This window comes from Pagrus major, chromosome 3 (genome assembly GCF_040436345.1).
Source record: "Pagrus major chromosome 3, Pma_NU_1.0".
In the NCBI taxonomy this organism is placed as follows: Eukaryota; Metazoa; Chordata; class Actinopteri; order Spariformes; family Sparidae; genus Pagrus; species Pagrus major.
In genome coordinates, this window is record NC_133217.1 from 7538098 (window position 1) to 7549464 (window position 11367).

General features: G+C 44.9%; 1 protein-coding gene across 3 annotated transcripts; it reads left to right on the plus strand.

Annotated features, from left to right (window-relative positions):
• Window positions 1-703: 703 nt before the first annotated feature.
• Window positions 704-11125, plus strand: arpp21 (cAMP-regulated phosphoprotein, 21). Of its 3 annotated transcripts, none has more exons than XM_073462949.1 (20): window positions 704-792; window positions 4456-4617; window positions 4755-4920; window positions 5219-5257; window positions 5364-5429; window positions 5584-5695; window positions 5883-6021; window positions 6385-6522; window positions 6617-6716; window positions 6833-6928; window positions 7009-7046; window positions 7145-7201; window positions 7548-7735; window positions 8147-8287; window positions 8375-8484; window positions 8602-8676; window positions 8791-8946; window positions 9135-9237; window positions 10278-10387; window positions 10534-11125. In XM_073462949.1, the coding sequence occupies exons 3-20, from the start codon at window positions 4759-4761 to the stop codon at window positions 10690-10692; spliced, it is 1989 nt and encodes a 662-aa protein (XP_073319050.1). In that variant the 5' UTR covers window positions 704-792; window positions 4456-4617; window positions 4755-4758; the 3' UTR covers window positions 10693-11125. The 3 variants fall into 3 exon arrangements, with proteins under 3 accessions (XP_073319050.1, XP_073319052.1, XP_073319051.1); XM_073462951.1 differs by having other exon boundaries at window positions 10281-10387; XM_073462950.1 differs by lacking the exon at window positions 704-792 and adding an exon at window positions 1410-1497.
• The last annotated feature ends 242 nt before the right edge of the window (window positions 11126-11367 follow it).

The window sequence follows — 11367 nt, forward strand, 5'->3', positions numbered from 1 at the left end:
GGATTTTCGGATATCACCGAAAATAAGCTCTGTGGCAAACAGGAGTTTCTGATACTTACACATTTTGTTCAGCAAGATAATCTTCACAGATGAACACCACTTTTGTGATTTTCGAAGTGTAAATTAAGTCATTTAGCCACTTGTTAGCAACTGCCGTTTTTAAGACACGCAAGTGCTTTATAATTCAAATATAAATACAATTCAATGTGTTTAAAATATCTTAAGCCTGTGGTAACCACAGATCTTATTTCAGGCATTTAAACCAAAAACCCATTTGAAAAACTAATGGACTTTGAGAGGCGGGAACCAGATGTGCAAACATGCTAACTAATTTCTGTGTTTTGGGACTACAAACTACACCACTCTATGTTGAAATGGAAATACTTGTCTAAAGTAAGCTACATACACAGTGTTGAGGTAAGTTGATCCAGTAATAAAGTATATTTTAAGGGGTTAAACATGAGATGGAGGACTAAGAGAGACAGACAGGAACCGAGCGAGAGACAGGGCCGGGGACGGGGAGATGAGTGGGCCGTTGGTGGAGGGAGAGTTAGCTCTCGTGCATTCCTCGCGTGTGTGTGGGCGCGTGGCTCTGGGTTCAGAGCTGTCGGCCCTCCTCCCCCTCCTCCTCCTCCCTCCTCCCCACTCCTCCCTCCTCCTGCTCCGACAGAGACAGGCAAAAGGCGGAGGAGGAGCAACGGACCTCGCAGTGAGCAGACGCGGGTGTGCAGCAGCAGGTCGGTCGGTAGCTTCACCGGCAGAGCCCCGGAGGAGGAGGACGACATCGTCACGGTAAGAGCGCGGACGTCCTCACGCGGCGGCAGTTAAACATCGTGACGGTTAGGTTAGCTTGATTAACGGTTGGCATCGACGCTGCCTTTTCCTCGGTGTTTTGTCAAAGCTGGTCCCTCCCGCTGCTACTTTTGCGATTAAATCACACCAGATTGTGAGTTAGGGCGACGACGGAACAACATACATTCAGCAGACATTTAGTATTTGGCTGAAACTCCGCTGTGAAACCGGTTAAATGAGTGGCTGTGACAAGCTAACAGCGCCCCGGAGCGCAGCGATCAGTCGCGTTCCCCTCGGGTTCAGCGACACCGCGGAATGAATGATAAGGGCAATTTATTAGCTAGTGAATGACATTTGTGGGTTTTTTTTAGTCTTTAACGAAGATGAAGAAGTCAGCAGGTAATTTAACACGATTTTTTGAACGCACCTTTTTTTTAATTTTTTAAATATATCTCTGATTATTTGAGTGTGGAAATGTGAGTCACTTAAAGTCACCTATTCCCCCGTGTTGATGTCAGACAAAAGTCCCTTTCTGTCAGCAGCCATAACGCCGAGTTCACGTCAGAGCCCCTGCTGTGTATCCTTCGCCCACCGTCCTCCGCTCTCCACATGCAGCTGACAGCACGGTGAAGTCCCGGAGCAGGAGGTCCACTCCCTGCCCCGGGTGTAAAAATAGCCCGGTGTGTCAGCTTAGCCTGGATCACGGTAATGCGACACACGCATACATACACTCTCAAACACGGTACCCATCGGTTTTCTTCATCCGGACATCCAAGGAGAGTCCCGAAAGTAGATCGCACATGCCCGATCATCCACCGTTACGTCTCCGTCCCGTTATATGGGTCAACAGGATGCCACAAAGTTGTGCATGAAGATGACACCTGTTTGTTTTAGCCCGCATACCGCATCCCCCGTCTGAACTTGAGATCGCACAGTCAAGATTAGTTTCACTCTGACCTATAAGGAGTTGCGAGGCTTAATTTTGTGCGAAGTAGCCCTTTAACGCCAACACTCTGGCAATCTGCTGTGTTGTATGCATGCAGGTATTTCCCCCGCGTCGGGTTTGAGCTCAGCTGCAGAGCGACACAGCTGTCGCACCCACAAGTCACTTTGGCTACAAGTGCTGCTGCTGCTGCTGTGGCTGCCCAGGTGCTGATGACTCAAAGGACGATGTAACCCAAATTTCACTTGTGCAGCCTACTTTCTGTTCTTGGCTTGTCTTAAAAGTGGAGGGTGAAATTATTCATGTCCTGTTTTGTTTGACTTGAATGTGCGGTGGCAAGGAGATAAAATAAAAGCTGGCCAGGAAGGAAAGAATTCAGCTGCGAATGCAAGGTGAAAGACACACAGGATGCAATATATATAGACCAAAAAAAGGCAAGTTAAAACTTAAAATACCCTATATACTGAGGGAGAGAAAAGGGAAAGCAGCCCAATTACAGACTCGGGGGCAAAACCTGTGCAGATTATGGGTAAACAAAGCCTCCAAATTCTCAATTATTATTTTAAACCAGAGAGACCTGCTCTCACTGAATCATTTTCTAATGAGCTCCGAGCTGAGGGGAAAAAACATGAAATCCCCTCTTAAATTCTTCAGCAGCCTTAGAGACAAAACATAAACGGCTTTCTGTGACCACAGGCAGAGATGATTTCTTTCTTTCTTTGTGGTTTTCAAGAGATGGAAGTGTGCAAATATAAAAGAAAGCAGAGCAGAATGTCTGTAGAGATGGCAAAATGTGCAGAGAGGGCAGGATAATAAACCCAAGCCTACAAGGTACAATAGCTCTGGTGTTCAAATATAGATTTTTCAATGGTCTTAATTACAAACAGGATTGTACTGGGCTTAAGCACTTAATATAACTTGGTTTAGCTGACAATGGCCATCTAAAGTCGCTTTTGGATATTTTCCCACTGGCCTGCCCGTGAGCCAGGCAGCTTTTGGCTGGAGAAGAAAGGTGTCCTGGTGAGTAGGTGGCTCTGAGGCTGGAGGCTTCGGTGAGAGCAGCAGATGGATGATGATGTAGCGGGTACTGGCACTCCCTGCTTCCCGCCGCCATCCGTCACGCGCTAATGATCGTGTCACACCTTCTCCCCGGGCGGCCGGCCGCTTCTGCAGCGCTCAGCTCAAAAACTGGTAGCTCCGCTCAAATCCCCTCTTCATGGCCGTCGGCTGAAAAGCCCCGAGACAGACTGTGCTGCAAGCCTCTCTATCACTAATTCTTCACTTCTCCGCTGCCTGCCTTCACCCCTCTTCACCTTTAAAGTCTCTGCAGACTGTTTCCTCATCTCTCTTCATCCCCCTGCTTCCTTCGCCTCTCATTCATCTTGTTTTCTCTGTAGTGCATCTGCTCCACATCATTCTTTTCCCTCTATGTTACGTTCCCATCTTCTAATACAGTTCCTCTTATTTTAAACACGTTTTTTCTTTGATTGTAGTGATTTATGGTTCTCCTCGCCCCTCCCCTCTGTGAAGTTTCAGGTCAGGGTCAGTTGCAGTGCAGCACACATGGAGCTGGTGTGTTTGGCTAAAGGACACCTCAGCAAAAAATTCACCAACAGCACATTAGGGAGTCTCCCAGGGTACAGTGTCCCATAGAGTATTTATGTGTCTCCTGAAAGACAGTATATAGAAGCCCACCAAGTGAAGACAGCTCTAATAAACTGCAGATTATGTTCTGGATTGATCAATTTATTGTCATATATCAATAAGAAACATCTCTAGTTATCACATACAATAGTTTTAAATCCTTTATAATTGTTAGAATTAATTTTTACAATGATAGTCCCATTATGCAATATTAGACCAACACATCCAGAGATTTCAGATGCCTCTTTACCATACAAGAATATTTATTCTGGGTGGATCCGCTGCTGTCACGTATAGTGTTCGTTGAGGCGGCATTGGAAGTAAACACCACTTTGGTCGCACATGGACTGACTGACAGAGGTCTTTTTTCTAAAAACTGCTGTTATCTCCAGTCGGGTGTTAAATAACCATGTTATGGGACTGTGCATCCTCCAAGCTCGTTATTCTGTCCCAGGTGTTACAGGAATAAGTGTCCCCTTGAGCTCTTTGTTGCAGCAGAATGTGTCCCCACTGAATGCAGTTGGCCCTTTAGAAAAAAGATGGTGGAATGCCACTTCCTCTTATGTGTGTGTGTCTTTGGTCTCGGCAATATTCCCACCACCGGGATCAGAGACTGAGCTTGGCATTCTGGGAATATCAGTGTTGGCGGATAGCATGATACCCTCCACAGCTGCTGTTTCTAAGAAAAGCTTGAGGACATACACACCAAACGTGTGTTCACATGAGCTGCACACATGTAAATAGGAAATAGCACATCCAAGCACAGGCGTGTATGTTCCCGTCACACATGCACACTTACAGTAATACACTTTAAGCGGCAGTTAACTGTCAAGCCAGAGGAGAGCATTTGGGAAGCCTAGACAGAGGTTAACGCACACGCACACACACACACACACACACACACACACACACAAATAAGCTTAGCTACTTGATGTCATTTCCAGCAGCTATGCTTTTATGCTCTGGCAACTGTTTGATATGAGTGTGTGTGTGTGTGTGTGTGTGTAGCGACAGTGTTTCTGTTGAACAATGACCACTAACACTGTTTTTTCTCCTGTGTTTTTCGATCTCTTCAGGCTGTTTTCCATTGACCAGTAAAGAGCCGGCAGAGAGAGGAACAGTAGAGAAGGCGAGCACGGGCGGAGAGGATAATTGCGTTTCTGGCTGCCCTGTGGGAACATGGGATATATGACCTCATCATTCACCTGTGAGGCTCTCAAGTAAACAACTCCAGACAGGTAGGAACAGCAAACACACACACAGACACACACACACAGACACACATGCAAATGCAGGCAAAGATATCTTTAAACAGCAATAAAACATTACTGGGGAAATACGCACACCATCAGAGTCCATGTTTTGTGTTGTTTAGAAGGATGACGGAAGCAGCTGTAGAGAGTGCAGATGTCCTACTAAAAACCTGTGATGTGACATCATGTGATGTCATCACCTACTCCTCCCCTTCGCCATGTCAGTCCCAGTGCATGCAGAAGGAGGACGAGGAGTGTGGCCATGATTGTAAGAAGCTGGAGCAGCAGGTGAGTGACACTAAATATAGCTACTGCTATGCATCACATTAATAATATAGCCAGGGTGGGAAATTAACATTTTAAAATGTGAACATCTACCAGCCACCGACGGATAAATGTTCAAATTCACCAGCCGCTCAATAGTAAATCATTATTTTCTGTGCCACTTTCATATTTTACTAGAATTTTGCTAGGTCCTAATTTCCCACTCTGAATATACGAGAATAAAAATTATGCACCCGCCCCCACACACACACCGCCACCCCTCACGTGCTCACTTTATGACAAATTGTGTCCTCTCTTGCAGAAACACTGTAGCCAGGTGCAACCAAAGAAAAAAGTTAAGGTAAGCTAAAATAATTCTGCCTCTCATTATTCATTCTTGTTGAAATATCGATTGTATTACGCTCTATGAATTTGTAATATTTGCTTGCTTGCGTGTGTATTTTCAGGCCAAAGGAAAGTTAGTTCGCAGCATGGCTGTCTGCGAGGAGTCCTTACCATTTGAAGAAACCCAGGTAACACAAACACCACGCGCGCGCACACACACACACACACACACACACACACACACACACACACACACACACACACACAGATCATCATCCATCTCCTCCTCCTCATCATCATCATCACCGCTCTCAAATTACTCTTAATTTTCTTCCCTCTCAGGCATCTCCAGACACAAACATCTCATCTAGCTGCCATGACAACGAGGGAACTTCATGTAAGGAGGAAGGGCAGGAGAAGAGCACAGAACCAAAGAAACATTCACTGTCCAAAGGTTTGTGTTTGTGTGTATGATTGGTATCTCATAAAAGAGAGACAAGAGAGGGCAAATAAAATGTAATAAAACTGGATTCAGCACTACTATTTAGATGTGGTTCTCCTGGGGTGTTTAATATTGCAGTGTGCTTTTATTTTTATTGTCTTGTAATACATCCTGCCTGCCTGTCTGTGTCGGCTCTCAGAGTCCAGCCTGGAGTACACCGACTCCACCGGCATAGACCTGCACCAGTTTATCATCGACACCCTCAACAGCAACCCCAGAGATCGCATGATGCTGCTTAAACTGGAGCAGGACATGATCGACTTCATCACCAGCAATAGGTGTGTGTGTGTGTAGAACATAACCTTGGGTCCTCATTGAGCTATCTCCCTGGATATTTTATTATGTGCATGCGAAGTCCTGTTAAAGGCCAAATATGATTTTATGCTAATTTAATATCTGTTTTAAGCTCGTTTATTATAATTCTGTCCATACAGCTTATTTAGTGTAGGTACTGATCAATACATCAAGCCATTTATTTTAGCGTGGGTGTGTTCGAGCCCCTGGTGATGAAATTGGACTCAAGCCAACAAATACAACCAGTCTACTTCCTTCTTACTGCTTGTGTCTTATCTCTCTCCCTTCTCTCTCTTTCTCGCTTCCACCTTTTTTTCCTTCCATCCTTTCCTTCCTACCTCTCTCAGTCCCTTTAAGAAATTCCCTCACATGTCCTCCTACCACCGTATGCTGGTCCATCGGGTGGCGGCCTACTTTGGCATGGAGCACAATGTAGACCAGACAGGCAAGTCTGTCATCATCAACAGGACCAGCAGCACGCGCATGTAAGCATAATCCGTCTGTGAGTTTGTGCATGTAAATTGTTGTATTTTTAGCGTTTACTGTGAAGTAACCTAAGTTTTTGCTTGTTTCTTTAAGACCGGAGCAGCGTTTCCTGGACGAGGTGCACAAGGACAAGACAGAAGAGATCCATAGGTGGAAAATTATTTTGAAAAGAGACAACAGCTCAGATGACCAGGTCTGTCTGTCCTCCTCCTATTTCAATAGCCGCTCATCTCTGTGGAAGTTCCTCTATAATTGACATTGATCGTATCCAATCGGCGTCTTGAACTGTTCTTTTTACTCTCCCTACAGACCCGACTTCACCCATTACAGGAGAAGCAAAGCAAGTCAATGGAGGAGAGAGAGGAGGAGTATCAACGGGTACGAGATCGAATCTTCAACCAAGAGGTGAGACCGGTAGAGACAGAGAAAGAGGAAGACAGACAGGCAGATATAGGAGACTCACTAATTTCTCTGTACTTTCACAGCCACTCTGCACCCAGGAGAGCGCCCATGCAGAAACCAGGTAACCTTGCCTGCAGTGTATTCTCTCCATGTGCCTTTTCAGCTTATTATATTTAGATGAGAACATTAATATATGTCTGTGTGTGTATGTGTGTGCAGGGCTGTGGAGGAGTACAATCCATATGCCGAGACCCAGAGGAGAAGGCAGCTCTTCAGGTAGAGCTCTGTCGGCACAGACGCGTAGTCATTTATCATCTTAATCTGGTCAGCCTGGCTGCAACAGAGCTGTTCAGAGTCTGCAGCGGAAACAGAGAGAAGACCTAGATTTGTTTCAGGGTTTGATTACCAGAGACTTCTCATTCTGAAGGAAATAACATTTTACTTTGGGGAAAGTCTTCATGGGTAAAGATTTAAGTCAGTGAATGTAGCATAAACGCATCAACCCTTCATTATTTGTGGCACATGAGCAGGTGTTGAAGCCACGTTTGTCCCCCATTCACATAAATCGAATGCCTTTCATGCATTAATAAGGTTGTAGGATAATTTTGGATGTGCCTCACAGGGGGAGCCGTGACAGCTCAGGCTCCAGCTGGACAGGCAGCAGCAGACAGAGTAGCACCGACACTGACTGTCGCTACGGCAACGACCCCCCACCATGGAGCAGCATGGACTCCGATTCCTCGTACCAGTGGACAAGTCCCACTTCGAAACCCCGCCAACCAGCAAACCACAGCTGGGACGCAACCTCGGGTGTGGCTTTTTAAAACCTCACGTCAGACTAACATTTAGTAACTTTTGAAGACTTCTATGTCACACGTTAAAGGTGTAAATCCAGTCACTGTCAGGTGTGACACTTCGCCCCTGTCTACCTGTGTGTGAGCAAACTTATTTGCAGATTTTATCAGCACGCCGCACTTGGGAAAATCACTGTTTATAAATTATGTAGCATCTAATTAACAAAAAGCAGTGCAAGTTCTTCTGGTGTGAAAATGTAACTCACCGCATGAATGTTCACACCATAGCTGTAAATTTTCACACAACACCTCCAGTCATCTTCACATATTCAGGAATTTACATACGTCAATGTAGAGCAGTGGTGGAGCATGGCATTTTTTATCACATTAAGATGCTGAAATTTGTTCTTTCCACCCTCTCTCTCAGGCTCCATAGCTCTCTACAGACTGCCATCCGCCTGTCCCCACCCCCCGACTCCTCCCATTGTAGATGAGCCGGCTCCGAACTCTGCCTACATCATGGAGAACGGGATCCCACCAGGAAGCATACTAGTGAACCCACATACTGGTACATAATACATACAAACACATACACGAGTAAAATTGCACACACAACACACACACATTTGTCTTACTCGACCCTTTGACCTCTCAGGGCAGCCTTTCCTGAACCCTGATGGAACCCCTGCTGTGTACAACCCTCCAGACAGTCAGCAGCCAATCAGGAGCCAGACTCAGCTTCAAGGCTCTCCCTCTCAGCCGCAGGTAGGACGCCACACAGCGGGAGGTGTTCGACACGCCTGATACATACATACATACATACATACACGTGTCTCTGTCTGTGTCTTTATCTCTGTCTCCATATGTGTGTGTCTCTCTCAGGTGGTTCAGTACTCATCTGTCTCTTACACAGCTCCACAGATGTTGCCTGTCGCTCCCTCACAGCCATACTCCACAGTATGTATCACTGTGCGTGTTGATAGCTACTGCACACACGTGTGTTTAACGGTTTGCGTGCGTGTTTTTGGGGCATCCATGTGCGCGCTGACCTTCTTTTCTCTTCACTGACAGATTGAAGAGCTCTCCTCGCAGTTCGCTCATGTGAGCTGTCAGTCGGCAGTTGAAGCCCCTCCCCCCTACCCTCCCAGTCAGGGTTACATCTATGCAGCTCCTCCCCCTCCTCCTCCCCCTCCCAACCCCCCCAGCTACTGCCAGCCCTCACCTCAGGTACACACACACACATTCAACTTTTATTTTCATGTCTCCTTTTTGATTTTGTTAATGTTTTAAGGAAAATGTGTTTAAATCCTGCATCGATTAGCTTAAATTCTGGTTGTACAGTCAATATGGATTCAGCAATGTAGGTGAATAAAAGTAAGAAAAAATCAAGTCTTTTTTATATTATTTTCATATAGGTGCCTGTTTATTACTACGGCCAGTACCCTACCTCAGCTCAGCACCCATGCAGGCCTGTCTCACCCAGCCAGCACATCCACAGCCAAGCAGTGCAACCAACAGGTACTTCCAACGTGTAGGCGTGTGTGTTTGTGGTCTGTAAGTGTGAGACAGACACAGACTGTGGCAGTAGAGGAGGGGGCCGTTACACTGTCAGAGATGTAGTCTGAGGGTCTCACAGTGAACCGGTCTCTTTTCCTGCTGCTTCTGTTCAACGCAGTGACATAAATTGAGTCTGAGACAGCTGCTAACAGTGTGTACACACCTTCTAGGCATCCGTTAATGATACAAACTATAATTAATGTATGTAATTACACAACAGGAGTCCATGAATGATGGAAAAATGTGACTATATTTCCCAAGTAGTGTGTTCTGTTGCTGTTATTATTTCATGTTGGCAATAAAAATGTAAGTGTTAATGCTGAATTGATAAATCAAAATGTATCCGATTAAATCCACCAATAGCACAACTGCTTTATAAATTATATATTTCTATTAAGCAAAATAAATATGAATAAAAACTAGGTCTGCACAGTTCTTAAAAATATTATCGAAATCACAATATGACCAAGTGCAATTAAAAAAATTGCTGAAGCTGCAGTTGATTATAATAAGTTTTTAATTTGTTTCTTTTTTTTCAGTGAAAATTAAAATTGTGATGCAAAAATAATCATTCCCACTAATTGTGAATCATACCATAATTGAAATATCAGTCAAAATAATTGCAATATCATTTTTTTTAATCATATCATGCAGGCCTAAAGAAAACTGAAAAGTGTCTAATAGTGACACATTGACCACAATGACTGCAAAGCTGTTAGCGTATCCACCAGCCTGCATAACGTTTACAAAATTTAAGAACAAGCTACAGTCAGGCCAATGTTTGTGTAAATAAATTGTTTGGTGGACGCATTTTTATTTTTTATTTATCAAGAAAGAAAGAAAGAATCCAAAGAATAAAGATTTATTAATTTATCAACAAAAGAATTTGTGTGTGGCTTTACCTTGTTCCTCACAATTCTCCTTATTGCCTCTAGTTCAGCAAATTGCAGTGATGATATATATTGTTAATAATCTTGTGTATGCGTGTGTGTGTGTTATAGCAGGTTATGCCCCTGCTGTGGGGGTGCAGCAGCAGTCTTCACACACCCAGGCTCAGGCTGTGCTGGGAACCTACTCACCAATAACCTCTCATCAGCGTAGCATGGTTCAGGTAAACACAGAGCACCCAAAGGTCTCGTTCTGCATCAGCCTCGAACGACTCCGAGCCCAAAAGAAGCGCTTAGCAGTTTTGAAAGTGCTTGTGGCGGCAAATTCTTCTCTCCAACTTTACTTTGTTTTCTCTGTCTTTCTCTGCAGGGAGGCGTTTCAGTGTCCTATCCCCAAAGTAAAGTTGTGACCGCGGTCGGTGGGGAGGCAGGTTACTGCTGCGTGGTTCCCCCACCCTCCCACCACAGCAGCTGCCATCCTCCCAGCTGCGCCAACCTCAGCGCCCCGGCCTGGAGCGCACAGTACTGATGATGCCTCGACGGATGGATGGAGTGATGATACTTAAGTTCCTGCGTGAACTCACATATCGCACAAACACACACACACACACACACACACTCAACACAAACACCGTTTTTCACACTCCCTCACCCACTTCACCTACACCCGCCTTCTTCCTGACGGTGCCCACAGGGTACTTGGTTCACACTCATAACAAGCATGTGCACTTACTCACACACACACACACGCACACAGCATACACCCACTCACATACATAAATGTACCACTGTACCAAAGCTTAATAGTATATATCAGAGCTGCTGTATTGAATGCATAATTTATATACACAAATGGAGTTTTATATATTGATATTAAATTATATATTGTGTTTTAAGGAAATGCACTGTGTGAATAGAATAAAGTGCTGTGACTGGATTGACGACGTCACATTTCTATATCATCCTGGCTCTTTGTTTCCTCTAATGTTCATGATGAGTGGATGTAGGCGTGGAGAGATATACACACACACACACACACACACACACACACTTACACAGGGAAATAAAGTACATTACATAACTAGAATGGCACTCAGTAGAGTGTGTACCTCCACCATGCACAACAGTCTTTTTTTGTACCCACTCATAGATACCAGCCACTGAAATAGGCTGATTTTTTTCATCAAGATCCATGCATTATTCC